Source organism: Eimeria acervulina, genomic scaffold (assembly GCF_000499425.1).
Source record: "Eimeria acervulina Houghton genomic scaffold, Eah_scaff10, whole genome shotgun sequence".
NCBI classification, from domain to species: Eukaryota; Apicomplexa; class Conoidasida; order Eucoccidiorida; family Eimeriidae; genus Eimeria; species Eimeria acervulina.
Window position 1 is genome coordinate 122,664 of NW_013549486.1, and position 26,033 is coordinate 148,696.

At 50.5% G+C, this 26,033-nt stretch overlaps 3 protein-coding genes across 3 annotated transcripts; all 3 read left to right on the top strand.

Moving 5' to 3' along the window:
- Positions 1 to 6,128: 6,128 nt before the first annotated feature.
- EAH_00002990 (hypothetical protein, conserved) lies at positions 6,129 to 12,980 on the top strand (the record flags this gene model as incomplete). The annotated part of the gene is made up of 17 exons (XM_013394009.1): positions 6,129 to 6,756; positions 7,022 to 7,303; positions 7,446 to 7,819; positions 8,091 to 8,453; positions 8,599 to 8,880; positions 9,051 to 9,236; positions 9,378 to 9,530; positions 9,676 to 9,967; positions 10,171 to 10,285; positions 10,591 to 10,727; positions 10,854 to 10,928; positions 11,025 to 11,159; positions 11,430 to 11,626; positions 11,732 to 11,861; positions 12,146 to 12,293; positions 12,422 to 12,636; positions 12,940 to 12,980. The coding sequence occupies 17 exons, from the start codon at positions 6,129 to 6,131 to the stop codon at positions 12,978 to 12,980; spliced, it is 3,753 nt and encodes a 1,250-aa protein (XP_013249463.1).
- A 4,995-nt stretch (positions 12,981 to 17,975) lies between these two features.
- Positions 17,976 to 19,800, top strand: EAH_00003000 (hypothetical protein, conserved; the record flags this gene model as incomplete). The annotated part of the gene is made up of 6 exons (XM_013394010.1): positions 17,976 to 18,003; positions 18,337 to 18,410; positions 18,503 to 18,665; positions 18,918 to 19,076; positions 19,191 to 19,347; positions 19,587 to 19,800. The coding sequence occupies 6 exons, from the start codon at positions 17,976 to 17,978 to the stop codon at positions 19,798 to 19,800; spliced, it is 795 nt and encodes a 264-aa protein (XP_013249464.1).
- A 798-nt stretch (positions 19,801 to 20,598) lies between these two features.
- EAH_00003010 (Cytadherence high molecular weight protein 2, related) lies at positions 20,599 to 25,535 on the top strand (the record flags this gene model as incomplete). Its single annotated transcript, XM_013394011.1, has 11 exons — positions 20,599 to 20,604; positions 20,777 to 20,977; positions 21,090 to 21,687; positions 22,034 to 22,165; positions 22,340 to 22,452; positions 22,616 to 22,831; positions 23,274 to 23,394; positions 23,564 to 23,755; positions 23,876 to 24,150; positions 24,304 to 24,402; positions 25,323 to 25,535. The coding sequence occupies 11 exons, from the start codon at positions 20,599 to 20,601 to the stop codon at positions 25,533 to 25,535; spliced, it is 2,166 nt and encodes a 721-aa protein (XP_013249465.1).
- Positions 25,536 to 26,033: the final 498 nt, after the last annotated feature.

Here is a 26,033-nt window from a genome sequence, read left to right on the forward strand (position 1 = left end):
TGTTATCTACTCAAAATATCCTGCCGGGCAGCTCACGAACGGGGTGCCTCATGTTACCTCATGGCATATTTGCCATCACTAATGGCGGAAAATCTACCAGAGCGGGAACATCATGTTTCATCGGCCCCTACTGCATTTTTGGATCTAAGATAGGTCCATTCATGAACGATCAGTAGTGCAACGCCGTTGCCCCTGTTGAAACTTTACTGAGCTCACAGAGTGCAACTTATTACTGCAAAAACGTGCATTTTCAAGCCCACCTTCCGAGTGAAACTACATGATTTGCTCCAGTCGTGAAACAGCCATGCGTAAAGAACCACTAACGCGCATGGCCGTGCATCGACTGTACTACAGGCACTGGTCCCCTGTAGTGGAAAGAGGAGTACCCATCTCCAATGGCGCCAATTTAGCCTTTTGGGCAAACCGGTAGCATGATCGCTTTCGGGCCACCCCCCCGGGGTACAGTCCCCGTTATGAAGTGCATTGATGACATCCACGGTTGCCATATTTTAAAAAGCTCCTGTAAGTATTTTCATGATCCCTTTCAAATGCCAAACGTAGGACTCTCGAGTGTTCCGTATTTCAGCGAGTTCTATTCCCTTACATTGCCTTGTACCAAAAGTTTATTTTTTTGCATGGGCTGTAACTGCAGTAGGTAGACTACTGTTGGTAGGAAATAGTAGTAGTGGGAATGGCCCATGTACTGTGTAGATGAGCGTTGCAGTGCACAAGAGCGGCAAGCGCTTTGATACCTACACCACTTCCTTCCCTTCGCCCTTTTGGTGCATATCCAAGTACATATGTGCAAAAGAAACCACTATCATACGTCTTCATTTTGCCGAAAAATGATCTCCAGGTATTCAATGTCCTGTGTCTGTTGCCGAGCAACTCTTCAATAGTGATCTATCTTCAGGCTTCGCAGGGTGCCTGGGTTGTACGGGAGGAGCGGCCCCCTAAGGCCTACAATATTTCCTTCTGCTATGCACATAGGGCACTCATCTGTGGAGCTGATGCATTGCAAGAGTGTCTAGCTTGATTGGATGCCTGTAGGACATGGGAAGGCATCCTGGTAAGTGCCTTGCACATCCCTGAATGTGGGAAACTCCCATCACTGAATTTCTCAAATCCTGAGGAGAGCCACACTTGGATCCACCAATACACTCCCGGTTATGGTATAGAGTTGAAACTTGACGCAGAATTCCAAATACTGCTCGTGCTCTAGGCAGGCATTGGCTGAAGCGTGGCATAGTTCAAATGCTAGCCGGCGGAGCACGCAGAAATTACTGAGCAAAGTTTCGGCTGCTGACTACCTGTATTTTGTTGGCCTACACGTATTTCACTAGCAAACTTCATTCTTGCAGTGCATCCGCAAAAACTTTCCCATGCCGCGCAGAACATTGCAGCGGCCTTCTTGTATAGCGGTGGAGACCTGCGGTCAAAGAAAGGCATCGGGGCCATTACGAAATACTTGTGAAGTACTGCGTGGACCACCTTTTGATGGTTTATGCCTCCACACAGCAGCAAAGTACATAGCTTGTTCATGAAATAGCTCATTCCATGGAGTTGCATGACGCGGAGGGTTTAGCTGACTCTTACCCCTCAGGAACTACATGTGCAGGGCAGCAACAATTACCGACTGTAGCTCACTCAGCATGAGGCGGGCACGTGTACGCTTACTTGCATGCAGGCTGGCCACCGAAGGATAAGTATTTTTTTGCAATTGTACAATTGTATAGTGTCAGTATAGTGCCAGTGCATCCAGCAATGGGAGCTCAGTTATGCGTGCATCCGGAGTTGCCTTATAGCAGGGGTTGCAGCAAACTCTGTTGCAGCCGATGGCAAATCGCCTCCTTCCCTCACCAGTTCCAAGTTGCTGTGAGGGAGGCTTTAATGCAAGGAATGGAGGCTAGGTATTTTTGGCGAGCCTTTGCTTTGAATTTTGTCTCTATTGCAAATCAAGACGATCAACAGCTCGACGAGTTTCATTAGGTTTCGTAGCACTGCAAGGCCAGTGGGTGCAGGCACGAGCAGGGAACTCCACACCTAAAGCTCGGCGGCATGGTACAACAGCTGGCAGAAGCCAGCGGTTCCAGCCCTCAGAACGGCGGAGGAACGTATGAAGCGGTGAATATGCTTTATCTTCAACAAACAAAGTCATATGATTCGAGATTGCACATGCAGAGAGAAAACGCTAAGAAGACGGAAAAGCAGAAATTCAAGTAGCATCACGAGAGGAACAAGCGAAGAGACCAGGGAAACTCCCGGGTCACCGCATCACGCGTGGGGCAGCGATGGGGTCGAAAGATATAACACCCACACCAGAAGATCAGTCGCGTGTCAGCTCTTTGCTCACCCAAAAGTTCGTATTATTGGCCAGGAGGTACCAGCGCCAGTTGACACAGGCTGCAGCTTCCTGGCAGCAACGGCCGAAGGGTCTGTGGGCACAGGTGAGGAGACGGCTTGATATGAATTCCAAGGCTGCAGCTGGTGCTCCTAAGTCAGCTCACATGAAAACACAACCAGACTCTATTTCCTGCATCGACTGTTGTAGAAGTACATGTGCCAACTTCAGACAGACCATGCTACACGAAGTGACTTACCGCGCATGGCAAAGTTATGAAGCTTGCAGTTGAAGTGGTGTATGGACTGAACATTCACTACAAAGTGCTTTTTCTCAAGAGCCGATGCTTGTGTCACCGCGTTTGGAGCGATGATCTGTCAGCAAGCCGACGACTCGACAAAAGCTGCGGCAAATAGACTTGTGTGATTCACGCCGCTTCATGGAGAGAGAGCAGAAGTATCAGATTCACGTTGCGTTGCTCTGTGCCGTCTGGAGGGGAGTAAGAGAGTGCCGAGAATAGTTTTAGCAGCCACCGTTCATTGCTCTAGCCGAACAACAATGCATAACACAGCTATCGCTATATGATAGTGGTGGATACATTCCAGCCTCAATTTGCACAAACGTTTTGCGCGAAATGCACTAGAAGGATTTAGTGGAGCATTGTGGGGTCAAAAAGGCAGTGAAGCGGGTGGGTCAACCCCTTTCGCTGGCCTAGGGTATGCATTTTAGCAGAGAATATATGTATGCAATACCATTTGTCTTCGTAAATAGATTCAGCTAGCCCACACTCTTCATCCCCTGGTCTTGTTGAGCTAGAGCACAGGGAATGGCCCAGTGATTCCCTAGCCCTTTTTTGGAAGCTACAGGGTTTTCCGAAAGCATGATTACTGACAACGTCGTTTGCTCCGTCTGGCGCCAATCCACAAAGCGGCCAGGCATCGACAACCATATAGCACCGACAACCACCCGGAGGCATGCTGTCACAGAAAGCGCGCACTGCACGCGAGTACAGTACTGGAGACACCATGCAAACAAATTTTACCAAAGTGTCTCGATTTCTTCCCTCTTGCGGCATGATGCTTTTAATGCAACAGTGAGCTCTCTGACCTGTTTCTCGCGTGCATGCCAGATCTACACCGAAACACCGTCATCTGACCAGAGGTTAGAGCCGGCTGTTGAGACTCAGCCCCCCAAAGCCGCAGCCGCTGAGTCCCATCTCCAGCTGCAAAAGCGCGGGAACGCGCGAACAGAGAACCAGAACGCAAGGAAGGAACTACAACGAACGACCTTCAGCTGTCACTTTCAACCGTTGCAACTTCGTTCTGGCGAATTCGACCGCTCTCAGAAGAACGCAGGACTGTGAACAGTGTGCGATGCTCGCAATGCGTGTAGTAGGGCATTTGGCTGTTGGTTTTCGGAGCAGCGTGCTAGCTTCAATTGTAAACTTGCCAACACCGTGGTGACGAGTTTACAAAAAGGCCCAAGAAATCGCCGGAATCCTCTCAAATCCTTTCCACAGAACGGCAGCAGCGTCTTTGAACGAATCAGTGGATGAGAACGAGGTCCCAGACATATACTGAACGACTACCAGAAACCTTCGAAAACCAGAACAATGCTTTAAACGGCCAGGAAACCGTCAACAAGAACGAGTTTCTGGGGTTTACTGCTGCGAATACAAGTTCTTGTAAGTGCCCTCCTCGACTCAACGAAGCGACTGCAAGCGCGCGCACGCGGAGTACAGCCTTCATTTGGGCTGCGCTCAACAAGTCGGTGGCATTCGCTTTGTCACGAGTTAAAGAGGCACTCTTGGTCCGTCGATGTGCATGGTTTGTTGCCGTGTTTCCAGTTACAACAGCAAAAGAGCAACGCCAGTTCCATACGCGCCTTGCTAAAACAGAAACCCAACCTGCTGCTGCTGTAGGAATCTGTTGGCGCAGCGCTTCCAAGACACAAATGTGGCAATTAACACTATCATGTGCGCGGCAACAGCGGAAGGGGCACAGCCAGCAACAGCTCTTGCTGCTGCGCCTCTGTTCCTATCACAGTTTGAGGCCAGGGCTGGTTCGGCGGGTTAGCCCGGTGCGGCCAAATCTCCGTGAAGCAGCAGCACCAAGAAGGCGACAACAGCACTACACCTTTCCCGTGTGCAAAACCTCGACCTGAAGTGCCTTCACAGAACGACCATAGTGGTGCTGCGTCCCCATACTACATATTCTCGATGCAGCAAACGCAGCAGCAGTTGCTGTTAACCGCGAACAATAGAAAGGGTACGCATACAGGCAATTTGAAGCAGTTTAGAGACAAAGAAAGCAGCAGTAGCAGCAAGCGACGCAATAGCAATAGATGCAACAGCAGGAGAACCGGCAGTAAGTTGCGCTGCCGAAGTACCCGGAGGGACCGATTGAACCGCAGAAACAACACTTGCTGCAGCAACAGGAAGTGCGGCAGGAATTCTCCACCCACCCTTTGCTGGGCGAGAAGGCACAGGAGAATTTGCGCTGCTGAATGGGAACAGATGTAGCATGGCGACACCGAAGTTTCTGCTTGAGCGCAAGCTGCAAGAGGACCCCCAGCTCGGGTCAAGGACCCTGGTTACGGTCATATGCTGCGTCACCAAAAGACTGCGCCAATCTTGCAGCACTGCTCTGCAGTGCTGCAAGATTGAGATAACGACATGCTATTATTTGAGGGATCGCGTGATGTTCAAATGCTTTCATTGCACTTGTTTCTTTGAAAAGAACCGAAATTCAGTTCGATCCGGACTATCCCTACAGCGCCAAGGTGGCTATTCTCTCGTTATCGCAACCACGCACATCACTGGTGCATCCATCAAGCATAGTTCCGCAAAGCTGTGTTCCCACCTTTGATAAATGACATAGAGGACTATCTGATGGCCGCATGCATGGAAAAGTGCCTTTGCTCAAGCTGTGCAACGCGCAACCCTTCCCTTGCTGGGCGTCAAGGTCACCCATTGGCACTCTACCATGAGGTTTGGCGTTCTATCCAGTCAAATGACAAAAATTTGCCTTTTAAATCCAAAGGAAATATGAGTTGCAGTACATTTCACTCGGTACTCTTGCGTGAGTAGGGAATGGGCCCGTTGGCTGCAGTCCACTGGTGGAGCGTCTCCTGCCCACCGGGTTCCTGCGGATCAGTCCTCGTGAGGTGGGGAGCCTTTGCAGGCCAAAGAATAGCTTTTTCATTATTTCTAAAGGTTTTCGCCGTCTTTGCTGTGCTCGTACGACGCCTGTGGCGCAGCGGCTAGGTTGCTTCAATCGTCTGAACTCAGTGTTCCCGTATTTCACTGCAGCCTCCCCTAAGTGGTGGTATAGAATATATCTCATCAAGGACTGCCTAGCCTCATGCACAAAGCAACAGGATTGCCGAAGTATGGGATCCCAGGAGTGAGACGAGGGACATTGACCTGACAGGAATGGCAAAAACGTAGCCAACACGGTCACAGGACTACTTAACCGGGCGAATAACATAGATCCTTTGCTTGTCAGCAGCTATAGGGCAAGAAATTCAGATGGACACCCAGTGCCTGCTGAAATGAATCTTTTTCGTGCCTGGAGAGGAACGGCAGTACCATATATCCTGCACCAAATTGCATCCAAGGTCGTTCTCCTCTAAGGGGGATTTACAGTTTCTCACTGCTCGGGAAAGCCCGCTGTAGTTTCTGGATATTCATATATCCCATTGTGCAAGCGTTAAAGCTTCCCAGTGGATCCTTGGTTGAGCTGGAGGAAACGCCATCTAGAGACATTCGGGGTTGTACTCACTGAAGATGCCACACGGAACTTACGGGTGTAATGGAGGGAAAAGCCCGCCCTTTAAGCTATGCAGCAAAGCAAGAATCAAGTACACAATGCCTGGCTTTTATTTTGTGCTGCTGGGAAGCTTGCTACGCTTGTCCTGTGCAACGCCAGCGGAACTCGAATTCGACACTAGCGCTGGCGAAAATTTTCCCTCGAGGCACCTGCAACAGTCTGCTTACTCTGTACAACCAAGGGTGGGACACAGAGGGGAAGAACCGGTCACTACTGCAGATTTGAGCTCGACCTCGACCCCCTTCAGTGCACACCCTGACCGTGAGCTTAACACGGGCAAGGCGAAACGCTATGCTGTTGAAAACGACGGCAAAGTAAAGGGAGACAGCAAAAGACCAGAAATATTCGTACAAGCACGTCAAATTCAGTTTAATCCCGGGGGGACGAAGTGGGTTGAGCTGAAAGTGGAGGTGCTGGGATCGGACGGGAAAATTAATAGGCGATACGACGGCGGTGTAGCTGCCTCGCTCATTTTAGCTGAGTCAGATGCAACTCCAGTGAGATCCCTAGTGGCGACTTTGGAGGACGAAAACGGGGTAACTGCTGAAAGGGCAGTGAGCATAGCGTCAAGCGTCGCCACTAACGGTACGCTCCAGTTTGCTTCGACTCATCGCACGAACTTTCACAGAGCATGCGGCTGCGGGAGAATTCCCCAGACACTGTTCTTTACATCGCGGGAATCTACCAGAAATCGTACTTGGTGGTGTGGATTTCCGATTGCCGCTTACATCCCGCGACGTAAAGAACAGTTTCTGGGGAATTCTCCCGCAGCCGCATGCTCTGTGCTCCGTATGTCATGGGTAGTGGAATTCAGGGAGTTTTAGCTTTTTCGCTGTTTGACTGCATACAGGAGTGGCCGTTCTGCACTTCAGTCCCCCAACTGACGGCGTATACCGGTTTAATATCACCTGCGGAGGCTGCAATCAAAAACTAAATACAGAGAAGCAATATTTCTCAGCAGGAACGAACGCCGTTCTAAAAGTCACGTCACAGCCCTCAGGGGCGAGCAGTGGGGCAATATTGGAATACCAGCCTGCAGTGCAACTGGAAGACCGAGACGGAAGGCCGCTTGAAGTGAAAACTACTATTGTAGCCAACATCATCCCCGTAGGCCCTCATACTAAGGAAGAGGGTAAGTACCGCCAGCTGCAATGACTAGTGCTTGTTTTGCGGTCGGATCTAACCCTTTTTGTACCCCATAATCTCCACCAAGTCTTCAGTTGTGTCGAAGAGTCACAACCGTAGAATTCCCGGTTCTTCGCCACTTTGCGCAGTCCCTTTGGACACTTGGACTCTGGAAACGGACGAATTTGGGTACGCCAAAGCCAGTGGCATACGCGTAACCAAGGCAGGCCAGCACATAATTCAGTTTGTGACCACGCTGTGGCAGGACACCCGTCTTGAAGTGTCCTCGGCCTCTTTTGAAGTGGTTCCAGGACCTGCCGCGGCAGCCACTTTCTCCATAAATCCTCCTCTAAGGGTTCTCATTCGTGAGCCATTTAGCATTGTGGCGGTCTTAGTGGATTCATATGGAAACGAAACGGCGAGCCCCCCTGAATTACAGAGGAACGGCGACCCTGTGGAAGTTCATCTAGGTGCCTTCAACAAGGCTGGCCAAAGAGTTCCACTGCATGGTCATACAAGACAGGTTTGGGGAGGGGGGCAGATTATTTTTGAAGGTCTTTGGTTTTCCGAGCCTGGAGCAATATCACTCAAGGCAAGCCTGCGCAGCAGCTTGTGGCAAGAGGTTGCGCACCGGGCCCTAGGCCCAATTTAAAGTAGTTGCAGTGATGCTTTACACGTTATTGGGCTCCCTTTCCGCACTACAATTTTGTTGCAAGTGAATTATCCCAGTGATAGACTGCACAGCTACTCAAGACCTTCTGCTGGGGTGGTTATGCTCTGCTTGGCGCTTCTAGGTAACATGCACGTTGTGCCCCAAAGGTGCACCCAGCTCTTCAGCAGAAATCCACGTGGCTTCAGCCTCAAGGGTTCACGTACATCATATGCCGCTGTTGATCGAGCGTCGCATACCAGTTGACGGTGAAGGCGTAGTGCCGTCCCGTGAATATTGGGGGCAGTTGCGGATATCACTGACGGCAGAGGACTGGAGCTTTGGAGCACCCCAAAAACCCGTTTCGGTGGAAGTTAAGGAAATCGTTCTACTGGATCCTCTTCGAGGATTGACTGGCGATGATGGGGGAAAGTATCTGAGGGTCGAGCCGAAGCGCTTACTATTTCCTGTAGAGAATGCAGCATACCCTCAAATATTTTATGTCCTGGTGAGCCATTGGCAGTAGATTAGTCCCTTGTGGCCTTCCTTGTTTTCAAATTAAAACAAGCAACTGCTTAATTCTAAAGTGCTACTGGACGGTTGTGTGCACGTGGGATATGCCGTGGCCATATTTTCCACTGCTGAATTTGCAGCCGTGGAGTCCTGGTGTGGTCGTTGGGAGTGAAGGACTGTCTAAGCCTATGTCTGCCACACACATTGGGGCCTTTTCTATCGAGCTTGACGTGGTTTCTGAGGACCCGTCCTGGTCATCGACCGCTGTAGTGTTTGATCTCCCTTCTCCAGCACTTGCGCGTGGAGTAAGCGTGAGCTTTGTTCCTGGGCCAAGGGACCTTATTGTATACGCCAAGGATAGCGACACAAACGAGGTTCTGACTGGCTTCCCTCAGCAGCAGCTTGTTCGAGAGGGAGACGTGGTGAGCATCACTTCTAACAGGCTTATTTTTGCGAAGGGACAACCCTTCGTTGACGGCTTCTAGCGACACAGGAAAAGAAGCCCGCGGCTTCCTTGTAAACATTGAAACCCACACCATGCTAGTCTTTGCAATGACCCGCTGTCACGATTGCGCGTTGGCTGCATATTCAGATCGCCTATACTCTGCGCCTCTCTGCCTGCCCGCTTGAAAATGAAGAAGTTGAAGTCCGCATTCACGGCGATCCCAGCGGCGGCTATTTCGTGGAGCCAGAGCGTCTGCACTTTTCCGCGACCAACTGGCAGCAGGAACAGACGGTTTCAATAAAGGTTGATCAGGATGACATTGCTCCATCTGGAGTAGGTATTGCAACATGTGCCCTGCAAGTGTTTCAGTACCTGCAACTTGTTTAGATAACCATTGTAGGCGACAAATAACGTCCAGCATGGGCCGGCTACCAAGCATTGCAACGGCAAGTGTTTTTCTGTGATGCTCCACAGGATGAGTTATCCTTCGAAGGGAGCACTATTGGGAACGCCATTCGAACTTTGATACTACACCATGAAGTTTCCAGCAGTGAGGAAGATCACGCCTGGTTCATGCGGGGTGGCAAAGAGGTGGCCTTTTCAGTCTGGGACGATGATATTGCAGGGGTAAGACAGATAACAGCTAGCCCATTCCCCGCTTTACGGTAAGATTTTCCATCTTACAGCTCTACCTTTGTGTAGGATACATATGCGATGGATCCCTTGGTAATGCTCAACATCAAGAGGACACTGTGAGAGGGGTGGTTCGCAGGTCGACTGGAGAGCGAATTCGGACTCTCTTGTTCAATCTGAACACTTCAAACTGGGATTCCGGCTTCGCTCTCAACCGGTGGCTGACGTTAGTCTGCAGCTGCACTGCGAAGGAACTGAAATTATTGCTCAGTTAAAACCTGATCAAGCCTTCAAAGACGCCTCTTCTAGCTTGAGTTTAATTGAAGGCGCAGAGCTGGGGAAGATTACCGTCCAACCTGCAAACTGGCGGACTGAATACGAGTTTTTACTCCGTCTCAAGATTACTGCAGAATCGTCTGCGGCTCAAAGTAGTATGCAAACATGCCTGGCTACTTCAAACACTGCTACGCAAAGGGCGTTCTATTATTTTACCTTTTGGAACCTTAAGAAATCCAATTCCTCTTGAGAAAACGTTTTAAGTTTTCGGAAGGAAGTGTGCAGGCAAAGAATGCTTTGGTATGCTCTCCGGCAGGTGCAGACGATGCAGTATTTCACACTTCATGTACTTTGACAGCAAGGTCCGACGATCCAAACTACAATACAAGTGAGCGTACGACACACGAATTTGGCGTGTCCTCTACATTCTCAGTGAACTTAACATTCAAGTCCCTCGCATTTCTCTTGAAGGGGTTGGCTCTTCCTTCTTCGGCATAGGGGGAAAATCTGCTAGCCAGCAGCACTTGTTAACCTTGCGTGGCTTTGGAATACCCCTGGCCATCAGCCACATCTCAAGTCAAACTCTGACAGATGGGCACTCCAATGGCCAAGCAACTGCTACATCGGTCGTTTCTTGTGTTGGAGCGCATTATTTGCGGTATGGCAAGAATTACAAATTTTTAATGTCTTCGGGCCGCCCACGCATCGCAGAATATGGAATCGGTAAACTTCAGGGCCCGAAATAATTGACACTGGCAATTTGTGTATGCTGCTACAGCACGGCAAACCGTGGAGTTGAGTGTTTACCCTGCCCTCCGGGATACGAATGCCCCGACCCCATGGAGCCCCCCAAACCGTGTCCCCAGGAGCATATGTCACTGGGTGGCTTCCTGGCATGCGTGCCGTGTCCTGAAGGTAAGTGTTTTCGTGGAGGGGCGACCTCTCACGACAGGGCTGTGGCAAATACTCGCCTAAGTTACCTGTACATGGCAAGCCGATCACTAAGCAGCATCCGTCCTGCTTGCGGATATTTGCATCCAGGCTTCACATGCCCTGAGGGAACAGCCGTTCCGAAAAAACTCAGACCAGGGTTTTATCATGGTATATCAGTTGAGGGTAACGATTTACGCAAAAGCACACGCGCCGCCATCCCTTGCCCCGAAGGATTTTACTGTGCTGGAGGATCAGCATCACCCGTGCCCTGCTTGCCAGGATATGTTAGCAACAAAGGCGCAAGCGAGTGCATCCCTTGCCCCGCTGGGTTTAAATGCAAGACCGGTCGAGCATCGGACTTGGAGGTGAATTACCACGGACTGACTCTTATTTTAAACAGAACACTAGGTCACAGTGAGTCCTGTAGTTGAAGGGCTTTTGTGCATTCCTTAGACGAAATGTTAGTTCTCACAGAAATTTAAGCGTAAGGCAATTGTTGGTTTGATAACGCAGCTTCGACGACCCCTAAGCAAAATGATTCGGTCGCTGCGCACAGGTTTATTTTAATACTTGTAAACGTAAAATTTTGAAACCTTGACTGCTCTTTCTTGGATTACTAACAGGTGTGCCCTGAAGGCTCATACAGTCTGCGGGGAGAACTTGCTTGCCGGCCGTGCCCGGCAGGATTCGCCTGCACAGTTCAACAAGGCGGTCTGTTCCGCTCTTTTGGTGGCGAGCCCACTGCAGTCGGACTCAGCGGCAGCGGAGTGGAAACCAACTTCCATGCCGAAGATGGAGATCTCCGCTCTGATTTCACCTTCGTCGAGCAAAACATTGCCGACCTGCTCCTTCCTTGCAAAGTTGGATACTTTTCAGGAGACGTGAGACAAAGCTGTGGAGTGGGTCTCGATTTGTGACTTTGCAGTTAGATGTACGGGCACTACTAGGTTCCAATTTTGACGTTCTAGCTTATTGGGTGTCTGTAGGGCGAGGCGGACTGCATTCCGTGCGGGGGAGCAGTGGCATGCCCGACTCCGTTCACTAGGGAGCATTGCTTTGTACCTTTTGCAGTGGCTCTTCCTGATGACCCCACAGAATGCGTGCCGTGCCCAGCAGGTATGCTCCCCATTACGTATTCCTTGACTGGTAGTGACCACTGAACATGAGAACTAAGAATTTGCCGACGTGGCTCCAGGCTTAGGAAGGACTAGAGTACCAATCGCTTGCCACACAGATGCGCGAAACAGATGCTGATGCACGATATGCCTTCAGACAGCCGTGGCAAAAAGTGCGTTGATGAATTACTACAGCGTTCCGGTTAGGTGGAAGGCAACCTATCGAGACGTTCCGACAATCGCAGTTGAGGGCGTGATCTGCCGTTGTCGTTTTTGCTACTTCAGGGCATTCTTGTAGTAATGGAATCGTGGAAAGGTGCCCCGACTTTCACTACGCAAGACTGGGCGAAGGTGTATGCCGACTATGCAAAGGAGGGTACCTTTGCAAAGGTGGAGCGACAGCACCTGATGAAGGAGATTTAGTTCCTATCGGGTGAGTGAATGAAAGTAGTCCCCTGTTCATTTTCAGTCCAACTAAATACTGTAATTGTGCCATCTTTTTACGAGCCCTGCCTTCTCGAATTTTAGCAACGTGTTAACTTATCTCCGTTGCATGCTCAGATACTACCGCTCAGAACGCGATGCTCAGGTTCACCCCTGCCCGAGTGGCACTCTGGGGTTGATACCCGGCGCTACCAGCAAGCAGAACTGCTCTCCATGCCCTTCTGGGTACATGTGCGAGATGAAGGATGAAGGAGGGGAGTTTCTAAGATCTTCGGCGGTTGCGTGCCCTCCGGGATATGTTTGTTTACCGGATCCTTTTGCGTGTCCATGGAGTAAGGGCTCTTTGGTAAAGAAGAGCAGTCTTTTTGTTGCAGCGCTGGACGCCTGTGCTTGCAGACTGGCCAGGTGCTTTCACTTAGGTCCCCGGCCGACAGATATAGTCGAGGAAACGCAGGCATAGAGTAGACGCAGACCTTTGCATTTTTCCGCTTGTGTGGGTCTTCCTTCCGAGCAGATTTCTACCAACCAACCCGAGGATCAACTGCTACACAGTGCACCCCCTGCCCATCGGGAAAACGTACTTTGACAACAGGCTCAGCCAGCTGCGAACGTTGTCTAACTTGGTATTACTGCAGTGGAGGAATTGGACCTTTGCCATGTCGGTACTCTTCTGTAATTGGCGCGGCTCTATGTAAGCTAAACATCGCATAGCGGACTTCTGCACCTCTCGTCCAACAATACGCTAGTCCTGAGAGCGCAGCCTTGTTTTGCCGTCTGCGAGATTCGTCATAGGATATAGATGGTACTACACATATGCGCTTGGCCTTTTGTAACTTAGCTTGGAGGTTAGACTCGTGTGCGCGGAAACCTGGAGAGTTCATCGTCTATACCGAAAGTGAAATCTTTCGAAACTCCGCAACATGCCCCGAAGGTAGCGCTCATCCGGATGACCTAACTGGCACTGGTATCGGGCTATTTAGCATGGAAGGCTACGGCAGCTGCATAAGCTGCGCGGCTGGAGATGTCTGCAGAGGCGGCAATGTTCCCTCTAAAATTCAGCAGTAAGGAAAGCTGGTGCAAACGTCGCTGTGCGAAGTAGTTATTTAACTTGGGAGTTCTTTATCTTGGGAGTACAACCGATGCATAGAACGTACGGTGCATCCCACTGGAGATCCCAGCAGGTGTTCGCGACGTCGCGACGTCGTGCTTCTCGTAGCTTATCTCCTTTTTTTGCCAAGTTCGCCGAATCTGCAGGTGCGTCGCCGGATATTACTGCCCAAGAGGAACAGGGCCCACCTCATTGATCAAGTGTCCTGCCGGGACAGAAGGCACGAAGAAACGCAGCATGAATTACTCAGATTGCAGCGCATGCAGCGCTGGTTTTGTGCGTTGGAAACACTGGAACGAAGACTGAGCTGCCACAGAAGCTTCAAATGAGAGTTTAGATCATCGCTCCATGCCTGGTACACGAGTACAGCCTTTCTGTCTAGTGGCTTATAACATACAATGCTCGGACACAGTGAGTTCAATGCTTTGACTCAGGTGTGCATCGGGAGCAAGAAATCAGCATGCCCCCAAGGATTTTACTGCCCTGCAGGTGAACCAGCACAAAGTTTTGTTGAGGCCTGGTCAACTGGGCATTTCGCACGTTATTTCCGTTGAAAAGAGCTGCTCTGCGAAAATGTGCTCGAATTTCACCTGCAGATATGCCGGCCTCAAACCATCTCCAGTTAAGGCGATACGTAATCAGTAAATTAGACTGCTGCCTTTTTCAGGATCGTGGAGCCAATACCTTTTCCCGTGCCCCGCCGGTACAGTGTCAGCTGTATTGAGCGCAACGAGCAAGGCCACATGCGTGACTACTCTTCCTGGATTTTGGTCGCCGAGTGCATCTTCGGTACCATCCATCTGTGGTCGTGGGAACTACTGCCCTCCTGGAAGCAAGGAGCCTACTCCATGTCCAAGAAAGACTTACTCGACTCTCCTTAGTGGGGTCAGCAGGGTCGCACATCCCCATAGCTAGGCGGTGTTACGGCGTGCTACGAAAGTAAACTGGATTGTCTTCTTTTTTCTGTGTATTCGTCCCCGTGTTCTCTGCAACAGCTACTCAACGACTGCTTAAGTTGTCCGAAAAACAAAATATGCCCAGAGGGATCCATGACTACCTATAGCTGCCCACCAGGTATGTCCAGGCCTTCGGTTGCAGCAGGTTCTTCATAATTAGCTAAAGGCACTCTGCACGACTACTGAAGTGCAAAGAGTGGGCAATGAATTACATCCCTGACCAAATTTGTAGCTCCCCACTCTTGTTGCCGGCTCCATTAGGCGGACTAGTAATGGCATATGCAGTGTTCGAATTGTTTTAATCGGCCTATATAAGAAATACAGTCATGCGCTTACTTCCAGGCAGCTAAAGGTTCACTCCGTGTCAAGAAGCAGCTCTGCGTCTGATTCAGTTGTGTCCTGCTGTCCCCGACAGGCTGGTACTACGACTCTACAGGGGAAGGTCAATGCCTTGTTTGCCCCCTGGGATATACATGCTCTTCTGGGCAACCGGTAGCCTGCTCGCCTGGCTTTTACGGAGCGTTTGTTTCACAGAAAAACTCACGAGACTGTGTTGCCTGCCCTCAAGTAAGACGGTAATCAGCCGTACCTGCACTATCTCATCTCATCCCTGCGTAAAGATTTCTCCAGAGGTGGTGAAAACAACAAGCTTTTTCCCAGCAGCAGTCTTCAAAACTTGCGCTGAAAAAGGGTCTGCTTATGAGTGCACTGCCTGCATTTTGTCGGACTAATAGCGTTCTCCTCATACTCAACTTGCGCCATTGATCTCTTGGTCCCAAGATTGACTGAATTGGCCTTGATGCTTGCGCCATTGATCTCTTGGTCCCAAGATTGAATGAATTGGCCTTCATGCGGAATGTCTTGTTATGGTTGTGGCGCGTGCGATGGGATTGTGCAGGGGTACTACTGCGAGGGCTCGGCATTGACAATAGGGGCAGCAAAGCCTTGTACTGCTGGATTCATATGCAATACGTCGGGGCTTGGTAGGTTTGTGCTAGCTGTGCAGAACATGACCTGTAGTAGGGGCAAATCCTGAAGGTTCAGAAATGATTCTTTGCAATGGAGCGCATATCAGTATATGCTTAGGTTGGATTTTTCGAGTTGCACTTCCAAAGGCCTGAGGATCAATTTGCTCTCAAGGCTCCTCTTACCTTATCAGACTGATAAAGGAAGCCTGCATCACTATAGCCTGCTAATACATGAAGCGCAGCTTTCGTTTCGTGAGTTGCTGAGCAGAAAGGCCTAAGATCGAGTGCCCTGAGGGATATTATTGCCCACTGGGAACGGCATTTCGTCTGGGAACACCCTGCCCACCCGGGACGTGGAGTAACCGAAAGGGGCTCGTATCTGCATCTCAGTGTAAACCTGTTAAAGCAGGGGCGTTTTCGTATGAGGGTGCCACAAGCGAAGAAGGTAGCGGGAGATGTGCAAAGGTTCGACTTTTCCACAGTTGCCGCATAATGCGACGTCCGGCCGAGACGGTTTGCTTCGTCTTCACATTTGAAAAAACGATGATCTTCATTCTCTGTGGGTTGAGCGTTGTACTTAGAAGTGGGCTTTCGCATATCTGTGTCTCATTAACAGGGATTTTACTGTCCAGAACGATCGACGACGTCAATGGCAGTGGCATGCCCTCCAGGGTAGGTGGAGCACGATTTTGGTGTCCTCGTATGTCTCTGTATTCGCCGTGAACGGGATGTTCAAGAGTGGGCGAATGTCAGAAGACATTCCCTAGTCCCCCATCCGTCTTGCCTTCACTACGGGAAGCGAACGTTTATTCTCTTGAACTCGGGTACACATTTCGATCCTTTTTGTCCACTTGTCCAGAACCTACAATGCCAAAGAAGGAGGCGCATCGCTTGATGCGTGCCTGCCTTGCCCCGCTGGAAAGGACTGCAGTACTAGTGGAACATCAGACCTCCGCAACTGCCCGACGTCTTACTATTGCCCCAAGGGCTCCTCCAAAGTCGTTCCCTGCCCAGTCGGGACTTTTAGGTAATTTATGCGATGCATGGTAGTAGTAGGTGCTGTCCTCCTTGACTCCTTTTGGTTTGCTGCTTGTTGGAACTTCCTGAAGAGGCTCGAATTTACTATCGTGTTTATTTCTGGCTCTGGTAGTAGTTTGACTTGAACGCTCAGCAATAAAGAAGGACTGGAGTCAGAAGATCAATGCACTAAATGCCCTGCCGGAAAGTTTTGCAGCATTGCCAGCTTGGCAGCGCCATCAGGCAGTTGCGAGCCAGGGTTCATCTGCCACGGTGGAGCAACAACACCAACTCCGACTGATGGAGAGACAGGTGAGAGCGCATCACAAAATCGAACCTGCACAGGTGTCATTACATCCACTTGAGGACTCGTCCGTGCTTCAATTCATTCACATGCCGGTACGGTTAGCTATTGAATGTTACATGGACACGCGGTAACATGAAAAAAGTAGCAGGAGGCTCAGTTTTGCTTAAATATTGTAATCTCTGGTAGTATGTGGAATGATTCAGGGGAGCAATGCCCTCCTGGCGGTTATTGCCCTGCTGGTGCAACACAAGTGACTCCCTGCTTGGCTGGATACTACAATCCACGATGGGGAGCTGGTTCCCCTTCTGCTTGCCTACAGTGTCCCCTTGGTGCATACTGTGACGGCAAAGTGGTGAGCGAAGGAGGGATTACAGGGAGCTGTAAAGAAGGATACTTCTGCGGGGAGGGATCGACAACGGCCCAGGCCAATCAAGCCCCAGCTGGCTCCTTTGCCCCAACTGGAAGCAGCAGCCCACTCCTCTGTTATCCAGGGACATTTCAAGATGAGGCCGGTCGTGGTAACTGCAAAAGTTGTCCTGCAGGAAAGTACTGCCAGCACCTGGTGGGTCTCCGTGGGAAGTAGAATGGATCGCTGCCATGGGGCCAATGCGTTGCATCGTGCGAACGTTTGACGACCAGTAGCTGCGTAGCTTTTCGTGTCAAATTTAGATTTTTTGCCTGCCCAGCTGCGGCGGGGCTGGTTGGGCGCTGTCTTGAGCAAACCACATGCGTCATTTACACTTGGATGGGGGGAAGACTTATTCATGGGCAAACGAAGTTTTTCTAAAGGACGTCCCAGGCAGCAACAAGATACATGTGTGATTCGTTTAATCCTATTCATGTCACAGGGTATGGTAGGCGGGACAGATTGCCCACAATCCTTCTACTGCCCCGAGGGAAGTTCAGCCCCCAAGCTGTGTCCCGCAGGCACGCACTCTTCAACCAAAAATCTGCAGGCGGCGTCTACCTGCACGCCATGCCCAGAAGGAAAATATTGTGGAGACGATGGTCTTGAACTACCATCTGGAGATTGCCAAGCAGGGTTTTTCTGCAAAGGCGGCAGCGCCTCATCAGCTCCCCAGGTAAATACGGTCAGGTATAAGTAGATTGCTTACTCCTTCACCCGATCTAAAACCTAGACTGAGTGGCGGAGTGGAGAGACTGCTTTACTAGCACAGTTTAAATGCTGCGTCCCAGGACACTACAGGGAAGAATCAAATTTGCCCTGTTGGGCACTACTGCGAATCCGGCAGCCGAGAGCCTCAACCATGCCAAATTGGGACGTATTCTCCGTCTCAGCAGGCAATTAATCAAAATGCTTGTATACCTTGCGACCCTGGAAAGTAGGAATCGTCTTACGTGCAAACATTGACCCTAACGGCTGTAGACGCCACTATGCTACATGCTATCTGCATTATTCCCTTTTAGCACTTAATCCACGGGTTTCTTTTGCGACATGTTTCAGGGTGTGTTCTAAACCCGGGCTTTCTGCACCGGACGGTCTCTGTCCCAGTGGCGAATACTGTCCAGGTACAGAGATCTGCACAAGAAAAGAGGCGCGACGCTAAAATCCCGACGCATTTCCGCCGCATTTGCTGCCTGCTGGGTTTTCACATCCGAAAGAGTTTCTTATGTAATATGGGTGGAATGCTTAAACAAACTTTTGTGTGAGTTAGGTGGCACTCCAATTCAGTGCGAAGCAGGTCACGAGTGCCCTGAGGGATCTGCCTCACCAACCCCTTGCAAACCGGTATGCAATCACGTCAAGGCTAACGTTGCATTCTGAGGAGACAGCATTTTAGTCAATATTACACTTCCAAATCTCTTGACTGTGCCACGCAGGGCACATACGCAGACACAAAAGGGCTTGATAAATGCAAAGAGTGCCCAGCAGGATACTTCTGCGACTCCACCGTCGACGCGCCAACGGAAAGTAAAAAGTGCCCCCGCGGATACTTCTGCCCTGCTGGCACTGCATCTTCGCATGAAAACCCCTGCCCACAGGGTACGCTTGCGAAAGCCATTCTTCTATGCTTAAATCTAGCACGTCTGAAACTCCCTAAGATACATTCCGTCCGACCTATGCCAGAAAACTGTGTACTGGTTTCCAAGTGGGCGTGCATGCCAAGCTAACCAGCGTTGCTCAATCTGCAGCAGGCGTTTTTAGACTGTAGAAGAAGACACGCGTGCGTCCAGCCAGTAGGGGACGGCAGCTGGTTAAAGGATGAGTCTTTGCGGTTGTTGGACGTGCTGGTAGGGACAATCAACAAGGAAGAAGGAGCCACTTCATTAGATAACTGCGTACCGTGCCCAGCAGGTCACTACTGCGTGGGACCAGCGGCTTCCACGGAAACTGGAGAGGTTGATGGCGGATATTACAGCATGGGCGGTGCCATGTCCCCTAGACCAGTTCCAGGTCAAGACCACCTTTTCAGTGTAGTATTGCAGCAGTGCCAGCGCGTCGGTTCCAGCCTTTTAACAGAGTGAAAAAAATGATGGTGCTCTGCACTTCTGCCTTGTTTTTCATCAGGATGTAGGATACTGGCGGCTCTTGCTGGTGTGCAGAAGACAGCTTGCAAAGGGCTCGAATCACCCATACTCGCCTTTTCGGATGCCACAACCAAGTGCTTAGAGAATGATGCATGCCAGGGGATTGTCGAAACGCCAGAAAAAACATTTTTCCTCAGGTCAGCCAAGCGAATTTCCAGCTTCGCCATCTAAATCTCCACTGATCATCCAACGGCCTGTAACCCCCAGTCAAATGGGGATTCCTCCAACATTTTCACTGCACCTCAGCCGCTAGGTGTCCGCATGAGCACCGTACCTTCACGCCATATTTTCAGACGCATTTTGACAACTTGGTGTACAGATGTAACAGTAAATCAGCCATATAGTGCATCCCGATATGAAAGCGTTGCTCATGCAGGTGCGGGAACTTCAGCAGGGTTTCTGATGAAAAGCTGAGCTTCTTCCACCCGAAACTTTGCACAATTGGAGGCATGTGCAAGCCAGGAACATATTGTCCAGTAGGAACGACGGAGCCCCACAAGTGCCCGGAAGGGTCGTACTGCGCACTTCATGGCCTCACAAGTCCTTCTGCAAAATGTGTAGCTGGATACGTCTGCCCGGGGGGTCAGTGACCTAAGCTATTCCGCAGCCTCTGCATGCGGAGAAAGTCTGCGAATACGCTAGTTCGATTAAACATGCACTGTAAAGTTTCGTATGCCGCAGGTTCCTCAAGCCCTCATGAGGCCTCAGCATTGTGCTCGCCAGGGCACTATTGTCCAGAAAATGCAGCTACCGCCACTCCGTGTCCTGCCGGGAAAGTAATTGGTGGCTTGTAGGTTGCCACAATACCAGATGGTAGCTGCCCCCTAAATTTTCTTTTTGGCAGTTTTTCTAAGGAAAACAGGTTTGGCTGTTGCTGTGATAACAGGGGTGGCTCCAAAGAGGCAGACTGTTTACCATGTCCAGCAGGGCATTACTGCGACAAGGACGGCCTTTCTTCCCCAACTGGTGCCTGCGTAGCAGGTTAGTCTCCCATTTAGTTTGAAAGCCCTTCTCTGACTAGAGCTTCCATCGGGGGAAGACTGGCTACGCGCGCGCGGTCAACCCTCACGGAGATCCCTTTCATAACTAAAAATGATGTATTGTGCTTATGCATAAAGCGCATCATCGAAAGGGCGCTAGCATACGCTAGCATATGCTGGAGAACAGCTACTTTATTTTTTCGGCCGTTAATTAGGAACCAACCGGGCGCCCGTGCCCTGTGACATTTCTGGCTTCAGGGAAGTATTGCCCTGAAGGCACAGACACCGTGGAGAAAGCGAAGGAGTGCACTGCTGGCCATATGTGCCCTGAAGGTAGCGCCGCCCCTGTTCCTTGCCCTCGTGGGACAAAACAGCCTCAAACAGGCAAAGCATCCTGTCTTAGCTGTGATGCCGGTAGGCCTCGCCTGCACTCTTTCATAGATTAGCAAGCATGCATGAACATTTAACTTGGCTCTGACTAGTTTGTGCGTAGGATTTGGCAGAAGTTGCCGCTGGCGTAGAATGCGCCATAGGAAACGCTGATGGATGCACAGTTTGCTATGTTCTCCCTCGTGACTCCTTTCAGGAGAGATTTGCAGCGAAGGCAGTAAAGAAGGCGAAACGTGTCCACTGGGATTTACATGCCCAGAGGGGACGTCTGTCAAAACGTCATTCCCTTGTCCTCCAGGGACGTATTCGGATCATGCTGGCAGTTGCACTTCTTGCCCGCAAGGCTTTTATTGTGATAGGCCAGCAAGCGATGCACCTAGTGGACAGTGCAAGGCTGGTAGGTTTGCTGAACGATGAAGCATCAACCTCATTACGTTAAGTGCTAGCCTGGTTTGCAAAGCTTGCGGAATTCAATCCTGTGCACCCTGTGTATGTGCTTGTGTTTAAAGGATATTACTGCCCTGCCGGGACCAAATGGAAGGAGCCTACGACCTTCTGCAAACATGGAGAAATATGCCCGCCTGGGTCGGCAACTCCCCTGGACTGCCCACCTAATCACTTTTGTAATACCATCAAGCTCGCGGAGCCTTCGGGCCCCTGTAGTGGTGGATTCATCTGCACCTCTAGATCAGCCAGTCCCAGGCCAATCGGGACCGAAAATGGCTCCGCCTGCGAAGAAAATATGCATGGGAGGCCTTGCCTCAGAGGCCATTACTGCCCTCGCCGTGAGCCGCAAACTATCGCTGCGCTATGGTTGCCTTTTGCCATTAAACCGAATACGGTCAATTTCTGCTGCACAAGCGCAAGCAATTGTATGGTTGAACCAGCATCAAACCTCTGGCGAATGTTTAATATCTGCTGGCTCTTTCTCAGCCGATTCCCCCTTGATTGCGGGGACAGGTTTTGCCGGCAGTGGAGGAGATGGACTTCCCGGCCCGGAGACGCTTCTAATGCTCCCTGCAAATGCTATAATGGATGCAGATACGGGCGACGTGTACGTTGCAGACTACAGCAACTATGCTGTGAAAGTAGTCCATGGAGAGACAGGTATGTGGGACTTGAGAGGGCAGATTCTAGGCGGACTAAGGTTTTAACGCAATATGCTTTACCTTACTAAGCCAAGCCTCCATGCATGTGTACTTAACAGGAACTGTAGAAACCCTCGTCTCTGGAGCGTCTGTAAGCGGAACGCTCACCTGGGTCCGAAGTACTAGCCCTGCCGGCCTAGCATTCTGCACAAGCACCAAGAAGCTGTACATTTCCTATCCGGGTTTGTCCCCTTTTGCGATCCTGAGATATTGGTTTTGCCTGCATAAACTTAGGGGCTCCTCTTGTTGTCGAGAGCAGCAATACTCTGTCAAAAGAAATTGCGTGGTTAATTGCTTTCCTCCAGGCAGAAACGCGATTGTTGAGCACGATGTGGCACTGCGCTCTTCCACATTGATGAGCAGCATTAGTGCTCAATTGTCGAAGCCACTGGGTTTAGGAGTGGATACAGATTGCAGCAACCTGTACATTGCTGACAGTGGGAACCACCGTGTGCTGAAATACAATCTAGGTGGAAGCCAACCCCCCGAAACCATTATTGGAACTGGCACTGCAGGTCCGTTCCTCTCAACATGTCCACCGTTTTAAAATTACAGTCCTCAACGCAGGTATTCCATGTTTTGTCGTGTAAATTTGTGAATGGCGCTTTTAGGGAAAGGTGATGCTACGTCAAACACCCCTCTTAACTCATTCGAGGTTAACGTGCCTTCTGGAGTGGCGCTTCACAATGACACCGTCTACATTGTAGATTCTGGGAATAAGCGAGTAGGCGTTTTTCCCGGTAACATACTCGACAGCACTTCAGGGATAGGGATGAGAGCACACAATCGTTTGCGCTGTGTCCGGCATTTCTCCTTGTTTCATGACAATTAACAGACAACAGCTACGAGTAATTGCTACCACAGAATGGCACAGTGCCTGTTCTTAGGTGCTAGAAATAAACACGAACACAAATGCTGTCAAGGTACTTCCGGGAAGCGGTGCCGGGACAACATCTGGCGGCGGCGATAGCTCCTCTGGGGTCGTCTTTGAGAGGCCGGTTTCAGTGGCAATTGCTGATCGGGAGGTATTCAAACAGCCATCCTTCGAACTCACTTCTGCCTCTTGCTTAGAAAAAGTTCCATATCTGGAAGCAGTATGCGTGGTGCGTTGTGCAGAGTAACGTAGTGCTCATTGTTGCTGATCTCGATGCTCGCGCGTAAGTAAACAGACAGAAACCAGGACGCACTACACATTATTCCCTGCTGCCCGCATCGCACGTGCAGTTTGGCACACAAGCTTCATAGTCTTGCGCTTTCCGCACAGTGTCCTTCCATCGCAGCCTGAGAAAGATAGACCTTCAAGCAAATACTATATCAACACTGGTTGATTATTCAGCCTGGAGGTCGCATGTGATCGACGACGCGGAGATTAGCATTGCCACGACAGGAGTAGAGGAAGCCTTTTATGGTGTTAGTAGCTTCTATGGAGTAAGGCAACAGGCGGAATCCTAGTTAGAGCACATTCTTTCCAGTTATTGAGCTGCTTTCCCCAAAGAAAAGTGATGGTTTGAGTTTTTGCTTTTGCCAACGGCTTTCTTGTGGCAGAAGGGCAGGAAGCGAACAGGGGTGCTTCTTGCTGACAGTTATACCCACCGAATACGCCGTATTGAACTTGAAGAGAACCTTTATTTGCGTCCAGCTGTGTCGGATATCCCCTGCCCTGAAGGTACGATTATCTCGGCCTTCCTTCCGGCGGCCTCCCGTGCGATTCCAGTGTAGATGTGCGCAAAGGACAGAGTGAAAATGCTACCCATAGCAGTTTGCTTATTATGCACTACAGCGAAGCCTGTTCAAAATCCGATACGCGAAGTCAGTTCTGCTCTGTGAGTTTGCAGGGACATTTCTACCATACACTGGGGCTGCTTCTGAGGCCGAGTGCATAAAGTGCCCTTTTGGAATGTACTGTAGCTCCCCTGGACTTATCGAGCCTGAGGGTCCCTGCGTTGAAGGTTACTACTGCCCCCGAGGGTCGACATCTCCTACTGCACACAAGTGTGCTCGTGGTCATTACTGCTCTGCACATTCAGGTGGGGAAGACGCAGGAGTATACTTGACTACTAGCTAGGCGGTGCAGACGAACGCAAGATGTTCAAAAATCCCGGTCAACGTTCAAAATGGTTCCTGTGCTCTCCATTCTGACTTAACAGGGACAATTCATGCTAAGGCAAAGCGCCCTAGTAGTAGGGAGCTGCCGTTGAAGCGTGAAGCCCTTACTGACCTGGAGCTAGCCGCGAATGGTGCAGGTCTTTCATCTGGATGGTTCAGACGTCGCGTGGGTAGTGCGAGCTGCATTGAAGCAACTACGTGCCGCCAACGAGCTGCTGCTAGTCAAGAACAGGAAGAGCTCTTCGTGGTAGAGCTAGTCGAGCCGACAGATTTGGTCGGCATTCGCATTCAGCTAGAAGGCGGCCAAAACCCTGCGGTAGGGCGACGCTCCAAGCCCTCTCGAAAAGGCTTTTGCAGGGAACATAGTAATCGGAGTTACACCCGTCTTTCAATTACATTTCGAACAGCACCATACCTGCAAGCTTGGGGCTACGATTATGCTAACATCACATCTGGACCATTTCCCTAGGTACTCGCCTACAATCGTCCGAACAGAGAGTTCTGTCAGCGTACCTGGTTCGGATTGACCAATCGTGGTTCTATCATGCAGGCCTTGCTCGGAGTGGACGTAAACTATGAAAATGGGTGTATTACTCTGTGCGGGACTTCCGCTGGACTCGACGGATCCACGTGGTCTACGCCCTACACATTTGGTGCATGGAGGCGCCCCCTTCCGTATCGTGCCAAATCAATACACCATATCGTGGAAAATAAGGGCGAGGAGCTGAAGGGCGTAAAGTCTATAATATTTCGCTTTTTTCCTGGAACTCAATCCATTACGGCCTATGCTTCACTATCCAGCAAAGCGACTCGAGGTCGGGAAACTAGGAAAATAAACGAGCTGCAAAACCTTCAGAGTGCAGATGCAAGCTAGTTCTCTAGGCCTCATAGAGTGCCATGTAGTCGCGCCACTTGGCGCGGTGCCTAGTGGGCGTGAGTCCCTACACTTCCCTTCAAGCCACAATATTCCTTTATACTGAGGCTGCATCGAAGGAATCGACCTTCTGCGCTACTTTTGTTGTACTGCAAGGCCCGGTAACACAAAAGAAGTGCCCACCAGGAACATATCAGCCAGAGGAAGGTGCAGGAAGCTGCAAAGTTTGCCCTGCTGGCTATTACTGCGATGCGTTCGGTGTCGAGAACCCCAAAGAATGTTTAGCGGGTTTTGTATGTCCTGAGGGATCAACTAGAGGAACATCGGAATACTGCAAGATTGGTTGGATCTCTACGGGAGTAGGGTCGTCAAACACAAAATCCTGCGTGCCCTGTGAAAAGGGCAAGTTTTGTGCAGAAACAGGAGCAACAAAGGACTCAGGGAAATGCTCAGCCGTAAGTATTACTTATGTCTCGTTGTCGATTTTCCTCAGTTCGTCTACGCAACGCTTAATATATTTGAATATACGCACTACAAACTATTTGCTGGATGTCATGGTTACTGGTGCACATATGATACTGCTCTTGATCTACAAACTATTTGCTGGATGTCAGGGTTACTACTGCAAAGGAGGGTCTTGGACTGCCACACCGTTGGCAGGCATGGTGCATCCGGAGACTGGTGAAGTAGTTGATATCGGCGACATCTGCCCTCCCAACCATTTCTGCATCGAAGGCGTTTCGCAGCCCACCGCATGCCCCGTGTACGCCCACCTGTGCATGCTGGTCCTCGCAGAGTTCGCAACGAATTCCGCAGAAGTAGACTGACCATTAGCCTCCTTGTCTGGCGCCCACCCATGTTCTGTTCAGTCATAACAAGTCGCTGGCTTCTCAGTGATAACGTAATAACCGCAACTGACTCCCTTAAACCGCTGTCATAATTTGTAAAGACACGAATCTTGGGTTAGTAGTTGGTATGGCTTGCGCGCAGAGGAACATTCTCGCAAACGGGAGGAGTTACTTCTGAGTCCGGGTGCTTCAAATGCTCCGCCGGCTTCGCATGCATCAGCGAGGGTGTGCAGGTTCCCTGTGCTGAGGGCTACGTCTGCCTGGAAGGATCAAACACCGCAACACCTGAAGACAAGAAAATGGGCTACATCTGTCCAGCAGGCCATTACTGTCCTGAAGGCTCATTCGCCGAGAAGGCAAGAGAACGGATACATTCACAGTATTGTTTAGTCGCCAGTGACACTACTTAGCCAGCTACACCAGTGTAGGGAATTCAGTGAAATAACCAGTACCAATATTATTCCCCCACTTTGCCAC